The sequence below is a fragment of the Halichoerus grypus genome, chromosome 5 (assembly GCF_964656455.1).
Source record: "Halichoerus grypus chromosome 5, mHalGry1.hap1.1, whole genome shotgun sequence".
Lineage (NCBI taxonomy): Eukaryota > Metazoa > Chordata > Mammalia > Carnivora > Phocidae > Halichoerus > Halichoerus grypus.
Genome location: NC_135716.1, coordinates 181,848,692 through 181,872,183, shown reverse-complemented (window position 1 = coordinate 181,872,183; position 23,492 = coordinate 181,848,692). Strand labels below are relative to the sequence as shown.

The 23,492-nt window shown below is 46.4% G+C and overlaps 1 protein-coding gene and 1 long non-coding RNA gene across 5 annotated transcripts; one reads left to right on the top strand and one right to left on the bottom strand.

Annotated features, from left to right (window-relative positions):
- Window positions 1–499: 499 nt before the first annotated feature.
- On the bottom strand, window positions 500–5,013 carry LOC144381994 (uncharacterized). Of its 3 annotated transcripts, none has more exons than XR_013448400.1 (5): window positions 4,570–5,013; window positions 3,165–4,050; window positions 1,098–1,177; window positions 853–1,006; window positions 500–648 (listed from the first exon to the last, which is right to left on the bottom strand). It is a non-coding gene; the product is annotated as an uncharacterized LOC144381994 (long non-coding RNA). The 3 variants fall into 3 exon arrangements; XR_013448401.1 differs by having other exon boundaries at window positions 3,165–4,053; window positions 4,899–5,013; XR_013448399.1 differs by having other exon boundaries at window positions 4,899–5,013.
- Window positions 5,014–5,198: 185 nt separating this feature from the next.
- On the top strand, window positions 5,199–21,703 carry PARK7 (Parkinsonism associated deglycase). Of its 2 annotated transcripts, none has more exons than XM_036064478.2 (7): window positions 5,199–5,347; window positions 6,283–6,399; window positions 7,936–8,037; window positions 9,992–10,051; window positions 10,886–10,955; window positions 14,366–14,452; window positions 20,947–21,703. In XM_036064478.2, exons 2-7 carry the CDS (start codon window positions 6,310–6,312, stop codon window positions 21,105–21,107), a joined length of 570 nt encoding a protein of 189 aa, XP_035920371.1. In that variant the 5' UTR covers window positions 5,199–5,347; window positions 6,283–6,309; the 3' UTR covers window positions 21,108–21,703. The 2 variants fall into 2 exon arrangements, with proteins under 2 accessions (XP_035920371.1, XP_035920373.1); XM_036064480.2 differs by having other exon boundaries at window positions 5,213–5,347; window positions 6,287–6,399.
- The last annotated feature ends 1,789 nt before the right edge of the window (window positions 21,704–23,492 follow it).

Here is a 23,492-nt window from a genome sequence, read left to right as displayed (position 1 = left end):
GACTGCAATTTAGCCCCTCGCCCTTGTTGGTGAACCTAGGAAAGGGTGAAAATAAAGTGACCCTATCCGCTGCACATAAAATTTCCCACTCGCTGTCTGGCGAAATGAATTTGTTGTGGAAAAGATTAAAATAGGAATAAGAAATTGGTTGGAGCCCCATTGTAAACTCTAGTGTTCTACAAATATAAACTATTACTCTATAGCGATAGTCAAAGGAGGGAACATCTTTAGGGTGAAACTAAGATAATGCTTAGCAAGTATTTATTGAGGACCCGCTATGTGCCAGGGACTAGTAGATGGTAGGGATTCAGTAGTGACGAAGACAGGAAGGTCCTACTGAGTTCACAGGATTAGAGGGAAACAGATGAGTAAACAAAAGACAAGATGCTAAGTACTTATCAATGAGATAAAAGACACATCCGCATTCATAGAAAATGAGTATTTAGTGAGATGAGATGCGAAATGTAAGGGATGCGTGGAAAGATAAGTAACCCAGCAGCAGTTTCTTTAATATTTATTGTGACCAGTCTACTTTGGCGGAGGGTTGTTTTTTGGAACCAGGATCAGAATGGCCACTGGTGGCTGTTGTTAACGTAGGGCAGGCAAAAATTTCACCTCTACCTCCTTAGGGTCTCTGGTGGGCAGGGCCTGAGAATTAAATGGACATAAAAGGTTAACAGAACAAAAGCATACAAATGTATTTAATGCAAATTTTACGAGACCCAGGAGCCTTCGTAAGAAGATGAAGACCCAAAGAGGTGGCAAAGCTAATGTTTACATACTGGGTTGAACAAAGAGTGGCAACTGTGGAAAAGTAAAGTAAAACAGGGAGACTAAAGGAATATGAGTTACTTTAACAAGGTCTCCATGTGCAAATTCTTCCAGACTCAAGTGCTTCTCTGGTGCTGTTTCTTTCCTCTCGGCACTGGAAGCGCAGTTCTCACCTGAGAGTTTCATCTTCTGCTTTCAGGATGAAAAAATGGGAATCTGAGTGCCTTTCTTGCACCTGTTGTTTAAAAAAATGCCTTTAGCTCAAAATAATCAATATGCCAAGGTGACATATTTGGAGGTAGCATGTCCCAAACTCCTTCACTCACATTATCAATATCATTTCTCCATTGCTGCATTAGGAGCTCACCAAGGCAGAACAGTATCTTTTAATTAAATGTTGCAAGTGCTGCAAGAAAAAGGAGATTTTAGGCTCCCTGAAAACAGCCAGAGACTTTTAGTTTGCACTTCTTACAATGCATAAAGACTTGTCAAATGTTGAATAAAAAAAATAGTGAATAGGATGAGGTTTTTCTGCCTGGAAATCAGGGACTGAATTAGAGGTGTCTTCACTGCCAGTAATAGAGCAACATTTTTTTGGTGGATGGTTTAATGTTTTGTTTTATTCTGCAAATGTGTGATGAGAAATAGGTATGAACTAGAAAGTTAAGAAAGTGTCATGGGTGTTGTGGACTTATTAAGTAATACTGATAGAGTTTATGGTGGGTAGAGTGTGAACTTTGGTATCAGAATATCTGAATTTGACCAAGACTCTGCAGGACCTTTTATAGTCATTTCACCCCTCCAGACTCCAACCTCTGCAGCTGTGAGATGAAAAGTATGTTTTCCAGGAAGTTAATATATAATGTCTAAAGCAATAAGGAAAAATAACAGTATATTGTTTAAAAATACAGTTGACTCTTGAACAATGTAAGGGTTAGGGCTACCAAACACCCCCTATCCCCCAAGCCTGTGCAGCCAGAAATTTGCATATAACTTTTGACTCCCCCAAAACTTAACTATTAATAGTCCACTGCTGACTAGACACCATACCAATAACATAAACAGTCAATTAACACATATTTTGTTCATTATATTTTATATATACTGTATTATTATAATAAAGTAAGCCAGAAAATAGAAAATGTTAAGAAAATCATAAGAGGGACACCTGGGTGGCTCAGTTGGTTGGGCATCTGCCTTTGGCTTAGGTCATGATCCCGGAGTCCCAGGATTGAGCCCCTTGTCGGACTCCCTGCTCAGCGTGGAGTCTGCTTCTCCCTCTGCCCCTCCGCCTACTTGTGCTCGTTCTTTCTCTCAAATAAAAGAAAAATCATAACAGGAAATACATTTAGAGTACTGAACTCTGTTCATCGAAAAATATCTGTGCAGACCCATGTAGTTCAAGCCTATGCTGTTCAAGGGTCAACTGTATTGAGACAATTACAAGAAATAATTTAAAGAGTTGAAAATATTTGCCTCTGGAAAGCAGGGTTGAGGGGTAGAAAGGACTGAGTCAGAAGACTGTTTTTCATTATGAGCCTTTTATTTTTTTTTAAAGATTTTTATTTATTTATTTATTTGAGAGAGAGAGAGAGAGTGAGAGAGAGAGCGCAAGAGGGGGTAGGGTTAGAGGGAGAAGCAGACTCCCCGCCGAGCAGGGAGCCCGATGTGGGACTCGATCCTGGGACTCCAGGATCATGACCTGAGCCGAAGGCAGTCGCTTAACCAACTGAGCCACCCAGGCGCCCCAAGACTGCTGTTTTTCATTATGAGCCTTTTAAAGCCTTATCACTGAGCTATCGCGGCAGAACAAAACCTGAGTACTACAGTCTGCCATCTGGCTGTGGTGCCTGCCTCGGGCACAGGTACAGGTTCCACATGTGTTCATTCTGAAACCCAGGCTGAATGGGCAGCAGCAGCAGCCCTGGAGGAAAGCTCTTCATATAACAGTGCAAAAGTACAAGAGAGCAAGCCTGGTCACCAGGTCAATGCTTTCAAGGCTTTGCTCAGGCCTCATCTGTTAACATTCTATTAGCTAAAACAAGGCCAAATCTAGGATGCCTGGGTGGTTCAGTTGGTTAAGCGTCTGCCTTCAGCAGAGATCATGATCCTGGAGTCCTGGGATCGAGCCCCACATCAGGCTCCCTGCTTGGCAGGGTGTCTGCTTCTCCCTCTGCCCCCTCCCCCTGCTCTCTCTCTCTCAAATAAATAAAGTAAAAATCTTAGAAAATAAATAAAACAAGGCCAAACCCAAAGTCAAGGGGCAGGGAATATCCTCCACTCAGAAGATGAAAGAGGAAAGGGTGAATATTTCTAAAAGATAATCCACCACAAGCAATACTTGAGTTGTAAACACCGTATGCAATGTATTCTTTGATAAAATCGATGCTGACCCAGGTCCATTTCAGATCTTGATGGTGTTCCAGATGTCTCAGGAGTGTTAAGTCAGGTTCATTCTCTCTCTCCCTTTCACCACGAAGACTGTCTTGCCATTTTTGTTTTGTGCTGGCTATCTCATGCTGCAGCAGGCCACCAGCATGCTTGTCTCCTTGTAAGAGTTTACTCCGGGCACTGGAACACAACAGCCCATCTTCGCTTGGTTTTCCTTCATCTACCTAAATCCCTCCTTGGTTTTTGAAACACACATCTGACCACTTGCCTACTTCCCACCATACTTCAAAACTGAAAGGGGGTGGCTTTTGCCTGCTTCCTTTGCAAATAACCGAAGATGAAGTTATTCCAGAACTCCCAAAATGTTTTCTTAAAATGCCAAATGATTAAAGACACTTAAAAATTTTGCACAATGCAGTGTTGCACTTTATACGTTTACAATTCTTAAAATTATTAAAAACCACTCTAACCATCATTGTAAGGATCTCATGAAATATATTAAAGCGCTCTGTAAACTAACAAAGGAATGTAAGTTATTTCTTGAAAATAAATGTTTTTAATAGCTAAACTGAAATTTCAAAAACACCGACATATTTAAAATACTGTTTGACCTCACATTACTGGCAAGAGTGGTAAGTGACTCAACTTGTATGGAGTTGCTCCAATGTATTTACCACTTCTGGGAATTTACCCTCCAGTTTTACCTACACAAGCAGGACATATGAATAAGGTGATTCAATGCAATGCTGTCTGTACAATAAAATGACTGCAGGGGTGCCTGGGTGGCTGAGTTGGTTAAGCATCTGACTGTTGATCTCAGCTCAGGTCTTCCTCATCTCAGGGTTGAGAGTTCAAGCTGTAGGTTGGGCTCCATGCTGGGCGGACAACCTACTTAAAAAAAAAAAAAAAAACAGCTGGAAATAACTAAGTGTTATCAGTAGGGCACCGATAAATAAACTATGAGACATGTCACAATGGCATACTATCTGAAAAAAAGGAAGTTCCTTTTGATAAGGAAAGATCTCCAACATATTCACTTAATAAGGTGGTGGCAGGGAGAGAAGAGAAGGACAGTACAATGCATATAGTCTGCTACATTTCTATGAGAAATAAGTAAAACAATGTATTTTCTTGTGCTTGCATAAGGAAATCCTGGAAAGATGCTCAGGAAACTAATATAACGTTACCCGCAAGGAGCCTGGGGGCAGGGATGGAACTGGATGGGGACAAGGGGCCTGTTCAATGTAACTATCAGGTCCATGTGCTCAGCAGTGCTCTAATCCTGTGGGTGCAGAAGCAGCATTGGGATCTTTGGGATAAAACACCCTTGAGAAACTAACACACGTGAAATTAACGCACGCACACAAATGCTAAGAGTCGCACAGGCTCGGGGGACCGGTGACCCACCGTGGGGGGACACAAGATCGGGAACACCTTTAAGTCATAATAGGTCGGAGGGGACACGGGAAAGTGCTCCAGGAAAGGGGAACCGAGTGCGCGGAAGAAGCGTGAAGGCACAACTCCACTCCATGAAAACGCCCCTTCACAGCAACCCGCCACAGCTCCCGAGGGCACTGCGCGCCTCCAGGCTGCGGCGACAAGCGGGTTAACTCCAGCGGGCGCCGGCAGCGGGCCGGACCGCGCCATTCGGGGCGGGGGAGATTTCGTGAGGATGCGTGAGCCAGCGGGATTCTCGTGGTGCTGGGTGTTCCAAATGGAAACATCCCCGGACTCACAGTGAGGACTCGGAAAGGCCGGCCGTCCCCCGCGGCTGTCCTAGGTGGGTTCAGCCGGATGTGACGTAAGCGAGCGAGCGGCACCAGTCTGTGCAGTGCGGTGCAGGAGGAGGTGGGGCCTGGGCGGCGTGCGTCTGCGCAGTACCGGGGGGACGGGCCGAATGAGAAGCCGGGCGGCGTGCGTCTGCGCAGTGCGGGCCGGGGGGGCGGGGGGAGAACATGGAGGGGTCTGCGCGGCGGGCGTCTGCGTAATACCGAGGGGCGGGGCAGAACGAGAAGCCTAGCGGCGTGCGTCTGCGCAGTGCGCTTCTGAGGGCCCGAGCGCGGGTGACGTGCGTGCGTGCGTGCTCGTGTGCGTCCCCGTTTAGTCCGGTTGTGGTTCGGTCGTCCTCGGCGCGGAATTGCTGCCGAAGGGGCCGAGGTTCCTTGTCTGTGGGCACAGAGTCGAGGTTCGGGTCGGGGTATGGGGAACGCTGCGGGCGGTGAGGGGGCCACGGGCAGCCCGGCGCGGGCTTCGGAAGGGGGCGCTGGAGGACGGGGTCCCGCCGCGGCTGCGGCGTGTGCGGCCTTCCGGCAGGAACAAACGGAACGGCCTCGTATTCTCCGGGGTTGTGTGCATGGCATCCCACCAGTTTGCAACTGGTCAATGCTGTGTTTGCTGAAGTGGTTTCATTAGCGTATGTTTTGCATGGACAGCAAACTCCACAAAAAGAACAGGCTAAAAACTGTTCGGACCCCCGCTTGGCAGCTGCCCTCTACAACGAGAGAGCGAAGTGTGAAGAGCGGGTCAGGTTGGGTTGAGTTTAGTGGGGGAATTCCCATCTTTCTACATCATTAAAAAAAAATGTGAAATATTTAGCACTGTTAACGTTCCAGAATTTTTAGTGCAGTTATTGGAACTTAAAAGAAAATCCCCTCCAAAAATCTCACCGGCTCATTGCTAAAGACTCTGTCTGTAGCTTTTTGCCCATGAAACTAAGTTTAGTCGTTTCTCTGAAATAGTATTTCCAAAATAAGACTCTCCCCGCATTTTGTGAAATGCAAGACCCGTGTATTTGTGTTGTAGAAAATTTTGGTTGCAGTAAGTTATTGTATATTGGGTTTGTTTAAAAAACAAACAAACGAACAAACATGGTAAAAGAAAATCCAAACAGTGCTAACACGTGTTAGCAACCTTACTGTGTTCGCATCTCAAAATACAGCTGTTGAATGTGTAAACCAGTATTACCCTAAAGTGCTTTTTTCACGTTTTGTTTATCAGAACGTTTTCCGTAGGAGGCACTTAGTTACTTTGCTTAAAAATGTTCCTAAACTTGAAGTTTTGGGCTATTTTAAGGTTGCAAGGAAAGTTTTTTGAAATTCTTCTTCTTCTTCTTTTTTTAAGTAAGTCTTTAAAAAATACAACATAAAAATGGCTTCGAAAAGAGCTCTGGTCATCCTGGCCAAAGGAGCAGAGGAGATGGAGACAGTCATCCCCGTAGATGTCATGAGGCGAGCTGGAGTAAGTCCCCCAACGTTTTCTAGCCCTCCCCTTTTTCAAACATTTTTGGGTTTTGAAGTCATTTTTTTTTTTTTTAAGATTTTATTTATTTATTTGACAGAGAGAGAGACAGCGAGAGAGGGAACACAAGCAGGGGGAGTGGGAAAGGAGAAGCAGGCTTCCTGCCGAGCAGGGAGCCCGATTTGGGGCGATCCCAGAACCCTGGGATCATGACCTGAGCCGAAGGCAGATGCTTAACGACTGAGGCACCCAGGTGCCACGGGTTTTGCAGTCATTCTTAATAAAATAATATTCAGTGTACTTTATAAAATATTTCAAACACACAGAAACACAGAGTGTATAATAATTACCTGTTTATTCACTGTCCACATTTAATACTTGTTAACATTTTGCCATATTTCTTGTAGACCCACTTCTTGAGGAACAGGTGCTTTAAAGAAATAAAGCATTGCAGAGCACTCTTTGTAAATTTCCCCGGTACTATTCCCCTTCTGGCCCCAGAGATAACTGTCCTCTCATTGATGTGTATCCATCCCATGCATGTCTTCAAAATAGCATTAGACTGCAGTTGTATTTTGCATGTGTCTCTTTCTATATATATATATCCGTAGTGAACACTTAAATAGCGTTTACTGATGTTAGGTGTCATTCTAAGCATTTACATAAAGTTGCTTAAATCCTATAACAACCCTATGAGTTATTGCCGTCCTCATTGTACAGTTGAAGAAACTGAGGCACAGAGACACTAACTAAGGTTGTAAACTTAGTAAGGAAAAGAGCCAGTACTTCGACCCTGGCAGTCTGACCCCAAAGTCTTTTAACCCTTCATTTCTCTGGTTCTCGTGAATGAAGACACATCTAGATCCGGTTTGTTTATTTAAAATTGCTGCTTATTATTATGTTATATGAATGTGCTGCAGTCTATCCATTCTTCTGTTCCGCTGTTTCAGGACGTTATAATACTCGAATATTCTTGTACAGGTTTCCTTATGCAAACATGTGGAAGTTTTTCCTGATTTTATGCCTGAAAGTGGAATTGCTTGGCCAAAGGACAGCATTACCAGATTTTGGCAAATGTCTCCCCAAAGTACCAACGTGGGCCCACCAGCAGTATAGGAAAATTCCCATTTTCCCAGTACCGGCTCTTGGTTTTATTAACTTTGTAAATTTTTGCAAGCTAAAGTAGTATTTCATTGTTTTAACTTGTCTTTCTATCTTAAGGAAATGCCATGAGATTTAAATAGCGACAATAACTTTGCAAGATGGATTATTAACAGGATGATCGCCCAAAGCAGAACACTTGTGGGAGAAAGGACACTAACCAGGCAGGGTACCAGGACAGCATCTATAAATCAGGACTGTCCCAGGCGAACTGGGATAGACCTAGTTATTAATTATATTTAGCTAACTTACTAGCTTAAAGTCAGTGTGGTTTTGTTGCAGTATTTCCTGCCAAGTTATTTTAAAACAGCAGCTGTGAAAATGTTACTCTAAATTTATGTTTCAATGTTAAATGTGATGACATCTTTCTCTTAGATTAAAGTCACCATCGCGGGTCTGGCTGGGAAAGACCCGGTACAGTGTAGCCGAGATGTCGTCATTTGTCCTGATGCCAGTCTGGAAGATGCAAAAAAAGAGGTTTGTTCTCCAGACCTGGAATTATTCCTTCCTATGACTTCTTTATCAGGTTCTTCAAATGTCTTTTGATTACATTTCAGGCTGTTAGCACAGACTTATTTTAAGAAAGTCAACTTTGCTGGGATGTCTTCCCCACTATAATAAGCCCTGGGAAGTCGAGGACTCTGCCATTTTCCACTCTGTTTCCATGGAAACTGGCAGTTCCCTGCTGCCTGTGCTCAGTGGGTGGGTGGGACACTCTCATCAGTGTTCCTCTGGCCTCGAAGGCCACTTTGCCTCCCGTTACATCAACTTCATCACCTGATACAAGGAATCAACTGCCACATTTCCTGTTCGTTTCTTGTTCTTTATTCGAAAGCTGCTTTTTGTCTTTCCGTTTTCAGTGACACAGACGTAGTCGTGTGATTCATTTTATGTGGAACAGCTCGTAATTGATTAGTGGTGGGATTAGGGGAGGAGTAAGAATTCTAGTTAAATTGTGCCACTTTTTCTTGACAGTCATCTTTGATGGCACCTGACACTTGGGAATCTGTCAAGAGCTGAGGTCCCTTTCCTCGGAAGTAAGGCCACCCCAAAGTGCGCAGGCGCTTTTTGCCTACCCTTCCGTGGAGTTCACTGCTTAATGGCCAGTGTGATAGGGCTGTGGGCCGTATGCTCTTGGAGAGTCAGTGGGGCAGGAAAATGAGCAGAGGCAGCTTGTGGATGGCCGTTTGTCCCCTGCCAAGGAGCCCAGAGCGTGATTCCCATGCTTGGCTGTCCTCACACAGAGAACAGTTTATTTCTATCTGATAAGCTCACGTATTTCAGTGCCAGATTGTGGAGTATAGGAGTATTGGTATTTATGTAGAAATTGTTGAAATGTTATAAATAGCATGTTCACAGTGGCTGAGTAGAGGTAAATAGTCCCTCTTCTCTGTTCTGTTTCATCTTATGGTGTCTGGGTATTTTAAACAGTGGTCACCTTTTGTGTCTGTTTATTCAGATTCTAAAAGGAGTGAAAGAAATTCTGTACTACACACACTTTCTATTTAGTCTGTAGTTTTGCTTGGTTTTAAAACAACAGTAGAATGTTCATTGTCTTTAAGAGTAATTCTAAGCAGTATGTGTTGCCCTATGTACTAAATTGTCACTTCGTGATCTGCTGAGTGACTACATTTTTAAAAAATCTTTTTTCACATCTTAAAGTATTGTTAAACCAATTTCCATTTCATAATTTCAGCAAGTTTGGACTCAGTAGGTTTTTGGGATGTTGGGTGTTTGGGACACTAAAATACTGCCATTGTTTTTCTCCCCTAAGTTCTACTTTTCATAGAGGTAAAAACTTTTTTCTGTGCCTTTTACTTAAAATTTGTTTTTCTTTTAATTATTTTTATGACTGTGTACATTCTTGTTGAAAGAAATAACTCCTATACAGTGTAGACCAAGTCCAAATGTGAAATGTCCCTTTCTCATTGTCTCCTCGCCACCGTCCCATACCACACTCCAGAAGCAGCTGGGCTGCCTCTTTGGTCTGTGATTACCTGCAGATCATACATGTGTGCCACATGTATGTTGGGGACATATACACACAACTACATACCTTTTTAAAGAATTTTTTTAAGTAAGCTCTGTACCCAACATGGGGCCTCAACTCACAGCCCCTGAGATCGAGAGTCACATGCTCCAGCGACTGAGCCAGCCAGATGGCCCATTTTTTTTTTTTTTAAAGAATGAGATCATGCTACACCTGTAATTCTGAAACATGGATGTCCTTTCGTGTTACTATATTCCGATTTTTTTGCTAGTTACAACAACATTGCATCATAGAGATATACGTTCCTTTATTTAACTGCTCTTCTGTGAACAGTTTTTTGCTCTGACCCACATTTAAAATAGGAAAGTGTTGTTGGACTATCACTGTAGTGCACATTTCCAATGAAATGTTTTTACCTTTTTTTTTTTTTCTTAACTACAGGGACCTTATGACGTAGTGGTTCTGCCGGGAGGCAATCTGGGTGCGCAGAATTTATCTGAGGTAAAAACCGTATAGAGGAAGTATTTCAGCATCTGCCTGTGTTCTCTTGGTTTTGCTACTAAAATATTTCAGGAAGGAGGCTGGGAATAAACTAGGAGCAGGTGAAATGAACAAAATGGTGTTCTGGCTTAATTAAGAAAAACATCTCTAGTGACATTTACCACGTGAGTAAGTGGCATTGGTGGAACAATTACTCGTGAACAGATTCTGTGTCTGCAGTCCGCGGGAGAAGAATGAATCTAATTTTGCGTTTCATGAAGGTTTAAGTGTAAAAAGCTAAGAGACCATGGGGCTGGGGGCCGGGAGCTGACAGTGGGGGTGAAAAATGGCATCGGAAGAGGCCACTGCTTCTTCACTGAAGTCCTCTGTGAGGAGTCAGCCTGCAGGAATAGCGGGAGAGGAGGGAGGGGCACGGCAGACAGAAGCTTACAAAGCAGGTCGAATCTGATGTGTGGGACTCTGCTGGACTGTGTTCCTTATTCTGCCATCTGAAAACACCCAAAACACCACATACCCTTCCTTCCTCCTCCTTTCTCCCAGAAGCACAAAATGGCAAGGGTCAATTTGCCCAAGGGCAGTTGCTTTTCTCATCTCACCTTTAAACATCTTTTAAAAAAGGATGCCTTTCTCTTAAAATAAATGCTTTGCTTAGGTGTAACAATGTAGAAACAGTATGAGTTTGATAATTTTTCTAATTGTGATTTAGAAATATTGTTATAAAATAGATAGAATCTGCTTTTAGTTTAACTGCGAGATCTTCACCCAGAGTTTCCAGCTGGAGATTGAACTTGTGGTTTCATGATAACTTTATGTGTTTGGGCTTTCTTTGAATAGTCTGCTGCTGTGAAGGAGATCCTGAAGGAACAAGAAAGAAGGAAGGGCCTCATAGCTGCCATCTGTGCAGGTAACGTGCACACCCGTCCTGTGTTAAAATGTGGTGTTGGGTTTTCTTCAAAAATTAGAAGATTTTGTTCCAAATACTTCTTTGCCTTCACAAAGCATGAAGGGCATCCATATTGGCATATTTAGTTTGGGTGGCATGAAGTTGGTGTCATTTCAGAAATGAGTACAGTTGTTCTATTTTCTGCCTCTCTGTGCTTTTGGTCTGTGTTCTGTGAAACTTAATGGTTTCCGTGTTTGGTTGACCTCTGAGGAAAATAACGCCCTCTGGAATTCAGTAAACAGCTTGTTACAGCAAATCTCTGTGCCAGAAAGTGTATCTGCCAGCACCCAGTCAGCAAAAATTGGTCAGACATAAACATAACAGCTCTGTCCTGTGCTTGCCCTGCGGATTCAGAGGCCTCGGGGTGTTTTCTGCCTGACCCTCAGTGTTAAAATTTAGATCTTAGGCACTGTGTTATCTGTCACGTAATTTAGAAGAAGGTCGTTGGTACTTCATAGATGTCCCCACATCTTTGAAACTTAATATTTTGTTTTCTGATACAATTGTAGAATCCAGTCTTCATGCTCCAGTGTCATGATATTCTGGCGTCTTGCATTTTTTCCATAGTATAATTTTGGCCAGTGCCTTCTTTGTTATTGGTCTTTATGAAATCTTTGTCAAAAGAGCAAATAAATAAATGAATAGATGGACGGTTAGATAAAATGACATGATGTTTTGTTCAGTACGATGGATTTGTTAAAGAAGTTATAAGCCAGGGAGCCTGGGGACTTTGCATAATTACAGCAGAGATTCTCAAGAGTTCTTTCAAGGGGGTCATAAGGTGAAAGCAGATACTAGGACATTATTTGCCCTTTTCCTTTGCATTCTCACAGGAGTGACATGAGAGTGGGACGATGCCATCATTTGGGCGTGACACGTATGCTCAAGTATTGTTGTGTTGTAAAAATTTCCCAGTTTTAATTTCTAACACGGCAGTTACTGATTGATGTAACCCACGTAAAAGCTCAGGGGTCCTAAGACCCGGACATTTGAGGACCTCAGAGGTGGCCACCCTGGCGGGCCCTGTCCTCAGGTTCCAGTCAGCACTAGCCTCTTGACCTGCCCTCTGAGCACAGGGCTTTCTCCTCACTGAAGAATACTGCAGTCACTGTGGCCACAGCCTCATTCTTAGGTTCTCTAACCAAAGGAAGAAAGGAAGGGTTTGGGGTGGATTTGTTCCCTTAAGACTCTGCTGAAAGTAAAAACCACGTGTCAGTTTGTCCTTCTGTGTCACTAAGGTGGCAGAATTATTAGCCACATCTGGTTCACTGTTGCGAGCTCAGGCAGCTTGAATGCCATGCTAAGGAGCTCAGACCGCGTAATCCCTTAAATCGATGTTAGCCGTAAACAGCACTCTCGCCTTGTGTTTGTATTGTTGAACATCCTGTACTGCTCCTCTGGGTGCGGCCAAAAATAGGAAGTGTAATGAAAAATAGGATGCTTCCTAAGTGTTGCAGTTAGGAACTGGGAACTGCGTGCTAGACTGAAAGACTGCTTAGCCCCTGGTATTGAGGGATGGTATGGAGTCACTGAGACAGAAACTGGAAGGGACACTGTCTTGATAAGAAAATAAAATGACATTCACTCTGGGTGGGAGAGGAAAAGGAGCCTGGAGGTGAAGGGTCCAGGAGTTGTCAGATGCCTGGCTCTGGGTACCAGCTCCGGGACGTGGTTGTGGGGCGGGGTGGATGACTGTGATGGTCTCTCTGCACATCACCACACGGTGGCGCTGTGGGCTCCCGTGTCGTGGCGGCCCAGGGGGCTCCCGCCTGCGGTGCCCTCTGCTCTCAGCTCGCTGGGTCCCTGTTGCAGACTCAGCAACATTTTCATCCACCAGAATTTCAAGTGATGGCAGGTAAATATCTCTTCTCAAATTCTCCAAATAGGATTCTTAAGCCCCAGAAAGCAGTAATTATGGGCTTACCATGATGAGTAAGGCATCATGGAATTCCTGCATTCAACCGAAACAAATTTATTAACGTTACTGTAGGCAGCAATTTTATCAGCTCAAGGGAGCAGCCTAAAAACTCCTAATTCACTGTACGATCACCTCTTGAGGTTTGCTTTCAACTACAAGATCATGTAGGGAATTATTTCTTATCTCTTAAAAATCTTACAAAGTAAGAATTCAGGGTAACTGATGAGTCTATTCAAATAAAAATTGAGTGGTAATTATTCAGACTTTACAGACTTAAAATTTGCCACTATACATGGCTGTCTGGTGTGTAGCATAAAAGTAAGGTCGTGAGAGACATCACATCTATTTGAGGCTTTTGATTTAGGAGCTATAAATCGGGACTTGGCTTGATGTCAGGTGGAAGGCTTATGTAATTAAGTATTATTTGTTGATCTTCCTGTGAACAGCAGCTGTGATCTAGCCGGTAGGTATAGTCTATAACTCCCTCTTCCTTGGAACTGTGTTGATAAATGAAAGGTCAGTGAGAGCAGGGGCATGCGTTGGCTGAAGCTAAAGCGCACAGGCTCGTCCTCAGGTCTTAGCCATGGCACCCCGACCCATTCTGAAGGTGACGTTGCTGTTCCAAAGCATGTTTTTCTAGGTGTGGTGTGAGGCTTGGAGGAAAAATGTTAGAGTAACTACTTTTTTAAAGTTTTAAGGTAACAACAAAGTTTATAAGATATTTTTTGTCTTAGACCTTATTTGAGGACCATTACATACGAAATATGCTTGTGATTATCAATGAAATTGGTCATTTTCAGTGAATACATTTGGATAAAAGTCTCAAGTTAGCAACTGCATATTTTAGAGGATCAGACACTGACATTTGTGCATGGTCTTAAGTGATTTTTAATAAAGAAATATTAGTGTTCTTATATCTCAGACTTCTGGGCATTTCGCAGGGCTGGACAATGTCCTGTTGATTGTACTAATCCTACCACCTGGGATGTTTGGGTGGGTAGATGGTGGAATGTGTGCTCATCTTTCATTTTCAAGTAGAATAAATTAGTCTGTGAGGTAGTAGTCAAGTCCAGAAGTTGGGTGAGCACCAGCTGCCTTTCATGTGCTAAGAGGAAGGTGTTGGTGGTCTCCCCTCCTTGGACCCCTGGGACCCTTGCTTACCGTTCCTTGAGGGGGGGGGTCACACTCTGTTTATCTGGATGCTCCTCAGGGTGATTTGATTAGATGGGCATTGAAGTATTTTGAGTTTGTACACTTTTGCCTGATGTGCTCAGCAGATGGTTTATTACAAACCTACTTTACCTCTCATATGAAAAAGTGTTTAATTTCAGAATCCTAAGTATATTTTAGGTAAGAGCCTCCTGGTTTTGAAGAATACTTCTGCTGTTGCAATTTTTAAACCATTGGTTTTTCTGTATTCATCCTTAAGTCTTTTTATTAATCTTCTTTATAGGTCCTACGGCTCTTTTGGCTCATGAAATAGGTTTTGGAAGCAAAGTTACAACACACCCACTTGCTAAAGACAAAATGATGAATGGAAGTAAGTATATGCTTCTATTTTAATGTACAGAAAGATCTCCTCAGAAAGCTGCTATTTAGCATTGTTTCCCACCCAGGATAACCCTATGCAGAGAGACTCTGGGTTGAGATGCAGGCTGTTCCTTGCTTTCATCTCAAGTGTTCCAGCTAGAAAGAGGGCAGAGAGGGGGAGCGAGCAGTGGGGCAGAGGTGGTGCGTGCCTGTCTCTGTGTGCGCCCTGACGGGGGCTCAGGGGCTAAGCAAAGGCCAGCCAGGGACCCAGTTGTCCTAGATGGGAGTGATTATGAAATGCCAGGTTAACTAGGATATTTTACTAAACACTTTGCCAGTGGCCTGAGGGTAAACTTTAAACCTCAACAGCAATTTCAGAAAGTGCCCTTTTGCCCGCAGTCCAAAGTAAAGTGAATACTGCTCTCTTCCTGGGTGGCGGGTCTGTTTCCTTGGGTGACGTGGTCTTGTTTTGTTTTGTTTTAGATTTATTTATTTATTTTTAGAGAGAGCACAAGGGGAGGGAGGAGGGGCAGAAGGAGGGGAACAAGCAGACTCCCCGCTGAGCAGGGAGCCCGATGCCAGGCTTGATCCCAGGACCCTGAGGTCATGACCTGAGCCAAAACCAAGAGTCAGTCACTCAGCCGATTGAGCCACCCACCTGCTCCCTTAGGTGGCATGTTTCTTTTATAAATACCAGCTAGACAGCTAACTTTTATTAATTTATTTTTATAAAAACAATTTCTATTTGTGGTACAGAGTGCAAACAGTACAAAAGGAGGATGAAGTCAAAACATAAATATGCCTTTTCTCACTTCCTCACCGCCTTTCTGCTTTTCAGAGGTAACTTCTGTTAGAAAGTTCCCTGTGTAATTCTAGAGTTTTCTCTGCACATACTCATTATCCTTTGTATTTTAATGTTTTTACTCAAATGAGATCTGCTAAATATATTGTTCTGCAGCTTGCTTTTTAAACCTAAGATTGTATCCTCTGGTGTGTGTGGGGGGGGTCATTTATCAAGCGTATCTTTAAATAGAAGGCAATGTATAATTCACCCAAAGCTGTATAACCAGGCATCCGCATGTACAACTACGTACTGACTGATCCTTCCTCATAAGAGCTACCACTTCTCAGCATGAGATTCAGAACACCAACCAGGTGGTGTCTTTTGTCAGGTGGCGTCTTCCTTTGCCATCTGTCCCTGGAGTGCCCGTAACAGAGAGGCGGAGACCCAGGAACTCGTAAAGAGAAAGAAAGCTCACACTAGTGTGAGCATCTGAAATTTCCAGTTAGAAGCCAGAAGTGGTTCGGTTGGCATTCAGCCAGCAAAGAGACGGAGTGGCTGGCTCTGGGTAAAACATCAGCCTAATTTCAGTGAACAGACAAAAAGACAACACAGTAACATCAGCAGCTGATTTGGGAACCGCTGTGCCGGGGCTGCATTTTCTCCCCTGCCTCAGTCCTGCTAGAGGCTGATACTGAGCTCAGACAAAAAGCATCGCTTACGCTGGCTTTACAGCCAAGTCGAGTTGTGCATCTTCACTGTGTTTTTCCTTCTAAGGAACAGACCTTGCTTTTTAGAGCAGCGTTAGGTGCACAACAAAAGGACGCAGAGTGCAGAATTCGCACACATGCCTTGCCCGGGTGCGCACCACCGTCTTCCTCATCTTCCTCTCCTGCGCCTCAGCGGTACCCGTGTTACAGTCCGTGAACCTGCCCTGACACAGCATCGTCGCCCCAGATCCGCCGTTGATATTAGGGTTCGCTCTTGCTGTTGGACATTCTGAATATTCTTAAATTTGGTCCAAAGTAGTATTTTCTTGAAAACCTATAACTTTATTTTAGTTGCTAGAAAGATACTAAATTGTCAGTAAAACCATCTGTGTGAAAAGTGATTTTTTTTTTAAAGGCTCTGGTTACTGGGCATTTTTTAATGTAGAAATAGAATTTACTTGGGGCGCACTTGGGGCGCCTGGGTGGCTCAGTCAGTTAAGTACCTGCCTTCAGCTCGGGTCATGATCCCAGGGTCCAGGGATCGAGTTCCACATCGGCCTCCCTGGTCAACAGGGAGTCTGCTTCTCCCTCTCCCTCTACCCCAACCCCCTGCTTGTGCGTGCACCCGCGCTTGCTCGCTTGCTCGCTCTCTCTATATATATCTTTTTCTGTCAAATACATAAATAAAATCTTTACATCTAAAATCTTAAAAAAAAAAAAGTAATAGAATTTACTTGGAGCTAACGGAGAGGTTTTGGAGAGTTGGAAAGATCGGAATCAGGCTTCCTTTAGTCATTACGACATATTGGGGGAAGGGTCAAGTAGTAGGCTACCTTCCTCCTTTATCTGAAGGTGGATCTGTTGTGTCTGTTCTCTGGTAATGCCTCAAGAACACTGAGGTTGATTAGGAATAGAAGCAGATTAGATTGTTAACTCTCAGGGTTTATAAAGTACATTCACAAGCATTATCTCCCTGGAGCCTCCCAGGCCTTGGTGCCCAGCAAGGCAGGTTACTGACTTCACAAGTGAGGAAACCGGCTCTGGCTCGAGAGGCCAGGCGACTTGCCCAGAGTCAGGCTGGAACTCAGGCCCCACCTCTGTCTTCAGGGAGGCTCCCACACGCGGTTAAGCTACGAGGTATTGAGTTCAGCCAGTAAGTCCTACTGTGAGGAAAAAAATGCTTGAAACATCTGCCCCTTCAGAGTGCTCCGAGAGGCGGAGCTGTTCACCTCCTGGGTGGCTCGTCTGGTCCTCCTTGTCCTCATTATGTACCTAGTAGATAAGTGTGAAATTTTTGCTCAGATAAGCAATCCAGTTGGAAGGACACAGTCTTCCCATTTCTCAGTTTTTAAATGAAGTATTGTGACTTTAATAGCCTTTTCAGTTCCTCCCTGCCCGTTGTGCTAGCAAGCATCTGGAGGCCCCTTCGAGTGGCTGAGCCGGGAGGAGCTGCGTCCCTGGGGCCAGGCAGTGTGGGTGTGGCTCCCGCTGTGGGCGGTCTCCTTCCCCCACCGCCGAGCCTCAGTTTCTCACCTGTCCTCTGAGGATACCGGTGGCCCCTGCTTCACAGGGCTGTTGACAGGCCCCGTGAGTTACTTACTATGTGTAATGCCCACAGAATGTTGCCTGGCACGAGCCCACGCGGGGGAAGGGAGAGCTGGTAAGTGCCCAGCTCTGGGCCAAGTGCTGGGAGCCCGGCAGTGAACAGGCTGCCCTCACCCGGCTGCCATCTGTTGTAATGGCACCACCCCTTGGCCCTGCTATTCCACGGGACTGGACTCCCACAGCAGTCCTGGGAGGGTTGTGCCCTCCCCATTTTACAGAAAAGTGAGGCTCAGAGCCATCAGACAGCTACTTAATGTCAGCCCTGGGATTTGAACCCAGAGCTGCTGGGCTCAGTGGTCAGTGACTTTTCCATAAAGGGCCAGAGTAAATATTTTGGGCTTTCAGGGACTTCGGGTCTGGACGGCAACTACTCTGCTGTCACAGAGCCACTGACCAAGTGGATGAGAGGTGTGCCGGTAAAAGCCGCTGTTTGGTGCTGACCCCTCGGGTCCAGTTGCCTTTTCTCTGAAGAGACTTCTGGATTTGGGGTGCTTGCTTAAAGCTAAAAAGAAATTTATAATTAATGCTTTATGCCAATTGGCTGTGGGGTGTAAATTTGCAGAGCTCCCAAATCCAAATCAGCGGAGCTGTGTGCACCCGGCTCGCGGGTCGCTGCGCATGCGCGTTGTCCTGGTCCGTCACTGCCACTAGGTGGAGGTGGTTGGTTAGTGTAGTCTTTGTGCTCTTCCTGGTTGAAATTGTGGAAAGAACCGTGGAACCTTGAAAGGTCTTTAACCAGTTTAAGCTGTGTTTGTCATATTTTGCCCACAAAGAGATTGTTCGGTGAGCCGTTTAGAAATTGCCTCACACTGCTGCAGTCTGGGCAGTTCATCTCTTAGCTCTGGAAGACTCGACCCAGCCAGTTTTTTCTGGTTTAGCATCGAAAATTGCCTTGGCCCGGTTTAACCATCAGTAAATGGGTTAGATTATGAAAACCTTTTCCCTTCAAACCAGACCCTCTTTTCTTCTGTGGTAGGGTAACTAGGAAACTTGTGATGTGCTGTATTCCGTTATTTTAGTGGGTGACTTGATTTCTAATGAGGATAGTAAAATATAAACTATTCTAGGGGTTCTTGATCACTTGGAAAGGACGTGAACATCAATGCGTGGTCTCTAAAGCTCGTGAATACAGCAGAAGCAGAGTGGTATCAGTGTGGCCCCAGCACCCACTCCATTGCCCAGGACAGGCAGCTGGGAGTCATCCTCACCACCTCCCCATGTTCAGTCCTGCATTTTGTCTCTTAAGAGGTTTCTCAAACCGTCGTTTCTCCCCTGTCAACACTCTCCGCACCCAGGTCACCATAAGCTCCCACCAGGATGGCAAGTTCTTTTCTGTCTTCCCCTTTGGTTCCTTCCAGTCCAGCCTTTGTGCAGGTCTGACTCAGAGGGTATGCCCACCAGGATGTGGAGTACAGGGTCACCTTTAGGTGCTGGAGGAAGTTGGCAAAGCCTTCTCCTGGGGGCAGAACTGGATATGCTCTGATGTGCACTTTGGAAGGGTGACCTTTTCTGTGGTGCTGAGCAGCGAGTGGAGGGAAGGGCAGCCGGACGGAGGGCTGGCAGGCGGAGAGCCTGCGTGAAGGGGCAGGTGCGGGGAGGAGAGAACAGGTGTGTTGTTCATAGGTTCACCCGATACTTGGGGGCACCTCCATGGTACCGTTAGTGTTCTAGGCCACAGGAGGCCGGCGGAGGCCCAGTGTTTTAAAGAGCAGACAGTAAACAAGAAGACTGTTTTCATATCGTGTCAGTGCTGGGAGGCGCTGGTGGAGCAACCCAAGGGGCCTGCTCTGGGGAGGGATCCCATACCCCTCCTCTGAGGGGTGGTGGGAGGAGGTGAGAAGAGCTTTCTGCGCAGTGGAAGCAGGGGGCCGGGGAGCGCCAGGTGGGAGCCTGGTGGGGACAGGTTGGGGAAGGTGGGGGGCCAGGTCGTGGGGGCACTGCTGCTCCTGAGGAGTTCGGGCCTGGTCGGTCTGTGCACGGGCAGGGTTTGGTGACTGTTTGTGCGGAGGGTGAGGCCTTGGGAGCTGATGCCGAGGAAGCCCAGCTTTGTGGCTGTGATTTGCCCAGATGTCATATCATTCACTGAATTCGAATATAGGAGAAGCACATTCTTGTTTTATTGTATTTGTCTCCAAAAAGCCAATTGGGGAACACAGAAGGAAAGGGGTCCCCAAGAAGTGAATGTGGTTTCTCCCTCCACCTATCTCCCTCTCCCCCTCCCTATGTGTCCTGTGTAATTTTTGCTTGTTTGTTTTTGAGACAACAGAGAGTGTGTGTGTGTGTGTGTGTGTGTGTGTGTGAGAGAGAGAGAGAAAGAGATACAGGCAGTCTGTGATAGGGACTCTGTGACAGGGTCTGTATGACATGGAATCTGTGATAGGCGGTCTGTGACAAGGACCCTGTGTGACAGGTAGTCTGTATGACATAGAATCTGTGTGACAGGGAGTCTGTGACAGGTAGTCTGTATGACCCGCGGTCTGTGACAGGGAGCCTGCGTGACAGGCAGTGTGTGACAGGGAGTCTGCGTGACAGGCGGTCTGTGACGGAGTCTGTGTGGTAGGTGGTCTGTGACAGGGACTCTGCGTGACAGGGAGTCTGTATGACAGGCGGTCTGTGACGGAGTCTGCGTGACAGGCGGTCTATGACACGGAGTCTGTATGATAGAAAGTTTGCATGGCAGGCAGTCTCTGACATGGAGTCTGCGTGACAGGCAGTCTGTAGAGAAGGGGAAGGGAAGGTAGGCCTCTCAGGAGAGAATAACTGATTTTCAGGAAAATGAAGGGGCCCTTGGGAGAACAGATGGGAGGTGTGATCGTGTGTGACAGTGTGGGTGTGGTGTGGACTTGTGGTCTCCTCTCCCGGGACACGAGTCCGTCCTCCCTGGTTGATGGACTCCCGAGGGCACACGACAGCCAAGGAGGACCTGTGTTCAGGCGGGAGAGGGGGTTCAAAGAAAGCCTCTCCCAGCGTTGGCTGTTTTGCAGATGTCTTCAGCTCAAATAATCACCCTAGCGAGGCGGCACGTTTTGGGGGGCATGTTCTGCTTACCCGTCCGTGTGTCAGTGTACAGGCGGCCCCTGGAGCCCTTGGGGGTGACAGAAATGTGAACGGTCGGCCTTCCCTCCCACTCAGCCTCACACGGAGGAGGTCTCGCAGGTGCATTTACCCCGCGTGTACTGATGGGTGTCACGTCAGCAGCTGGGCGTCCTCGCCCCCAGGCTGCCCGCGCTGTGCCTCCCGGTGGTTTCCCGGTGGCCAGCCACAGTGTGGCGGTTTGGGGTTTGGGTTTGTTTGAATTTATGTGAGACCAATCCTCCGCTGCATCAGGGCATGGAGGTGCTGAGTGGTACTCGCCGCTGTCCGGCAGAGCACGCTGGGATGTAACCCTTTCTCATTCTGACTTTGAAGGTCATTACAGCTACTCCGAGAACCGTGTGGAGAGGGACGGCCTGATCCTCACGAGCCGCGGGCCTGGAACCAGCTTTGAGTTCGCTCTCGCGATCGTCGAGGCACTGAACGGCAAGGACGTGGCTGACCAAGTGAAGGCCCCGCTTGTTCTTAAAGATTAGAACAGACATCTTTGATCAGAAGTAGATAAACGGGCTGTAATCATTCTCAGCGCGTTCGCTTGAAGCAAAAGGCGCAGTTCCCGTGCAGAGTTTCCCCGCCTGCGCCCGGGTCCCCACGGTCCTGAACCTTGATGGCAGAGCAAATGGCATTTAGCAAACTACCAATTGTTACTTTGTTTATTGCTGGTTTCCCCTTATTGGTGTGTGTGAAACCAAATCCGTGAGCAGCCTCACTTACATCTGTTAACTGTTGATAGAGCTACTGAGATACATTAGCAGTGAACACATTTGACACAGCAAGGAGGAAAAGCGCAAAAGCAAAGATTTAAGCAGCTTGTGATTTTCTCCCATTTGTTAACTGTGTATCGTTAATGTGCTATTAAAAATACCAATGAAGGGGCACCTGGGTGGCTCAGTCGTTAAGCGTCTGCCTTTGGCTCAGGTCATGATCCCAGGGTCCTGGGATCGAGCCCCGCATCGGGCTCCCTGCTCGGCGGGAAGCCTGCTTCTCCCTCCCCCACTCCCCCCACTTCTGTTTCCTCTCTCGCTGTGTCTCTGTCAAATAAATAAAATCTTTAAAATAAAATACCAATGAAGTTGGCTGTCATAGTGAATTTTTGTAGACCAGTTCCTTTTCCCATTGCAGAAAGGGTCCTCAGATGGAAGGGAAAACCTTTCGAGGCTGGCCCAGCCTCTGTTTTCCCTTCTTTGGGTAACTGACACTAGGGGCTGCCGCACGCACAGCCTGAACCCACCAGCCAGAGCCCCCCTCTGTCCCTGCCCATGTGACCTGGGTGAGACCTGCCAGCGCGTGCAACTCGTGACCTGGGTGAGACCTGCCAGCGCGTGCGACTCCATCCTGGAGCCTCTGCTGTGCCTGCTGGGGGCGTTCTGTCTGCTGAGTGGCTGAGAGGCACGGCAGGGAGCCTGTCACTGAGGAGAGCCTGCCCAAGAACGCTGAGAACCGTACTGGACTTGGGATCCAGCTGGACCTGAGCAAGAACGACTCCTGGTGGTTCACAGAAGCCAGCAGAGTCCCTGGGCTTTTTTTTTATCTCCTGACGAGTGACTGCTACATCTCCAAAGGGGTGGAATAGGGTTAAGGCTTCAGAACACGGAGCTGAGCTACTAAGTAAAACTCTCAGCTGAACAACCTCGTCGCATGTTATCTTTGCTTTCTTTCTCCTGTTTCTTTTCCCCCTTCCCTCCTCTGGCAAAGAACAAATGTCAGCAAACTTTGTGGAAAGGATGGCTGGGGGCCGGAACTATTTTAAACATGTGGGCCATCAAGTCTCTGTCATAACTACTCAACGGGCCTTGTAGCACCAAAGCAGCAGACAAGACACATGTTAGGCAATAATCATGGTTGTGTTCCAACAAAATTTACAAAACCAGGCAGGCAGCTGTGGGGCTTTGGCCCTCAGGCTGCGCTTTGCTGACCCCTGGACTGGGAAGCAAGGCAGATAATTTTTTTTAAATGCAGACATATAACTGCACATTTTGATAAACTATGAAGCTATAAAGAGACTGCTAAGGGAGAGAGGACAGGAGAGACTGTTCTGAGAGGCAAGTAGGGTAAGGAGGCAGTGATGGGGTCACTGCAGCTGGTCAGAGAAGGCCTCTCTGGAAAGGGACCTCGGAAACTCTGGGGACTTGGGTGTGAATGAGGCAGGTCTGGTAGCATTCCAGGAAGGAGAAGCCGGAAGTGCAAAGGGCCTGAGGCAGGGCCTGAGGTGTGGAGGGACAGCAAGGGGGCCAGTTGAGGGGAAACTCAGGGAGGTGAAGTTGGGGAGGCAGCCTGAGCCAAGGCTTGGAACTTAGGGAACCATCGAGGAGGGACCGTCCTACTTGGCTCAAAGGCCTGCTGAGAAGGGCTGCTGCAGGCCCCAGGGTGGGAAGCTTGAGGCATGGGGGGGATGGCAGTGGTGGGGCGGCCTGTGCGTGGGTGGGAGAAGAGGCGTCTAGGGCATTTTGCCGCATCTCCGACTGGAACACAAGGTCAAATGGAGCTTCTGTGTCTGGAGCTGGAGGAAGTGGTTGAGGGTGGGTGGGGCGAATGTAGAGATCAGATGGACAAATTTGAGGTGTCTATAAAATCGACTTTCACTATGGAACGCGAAACCAGAATGTCACAAATTACTGACCTGAGAACAGTGAGCATTTGTAAACTCTCCCAAGTTAACCAGGGTTTTTTACTAGCAGCCCCTAGCTCTGAAAAAATAAGCTCCCTGGAATTTTAGAGGGATCGACAGGAAGGGAACCAGCGAAGTAGATAATTTGAATTTTTGTGCCCTTGGGGCAGCCAGTAAAGGTAGTTCCAGAATGGCTGACAATGAAAGAGCATTTCTGAGAGGAGCCTTTATCAGAGCTCAGGTGTTGTCGGGA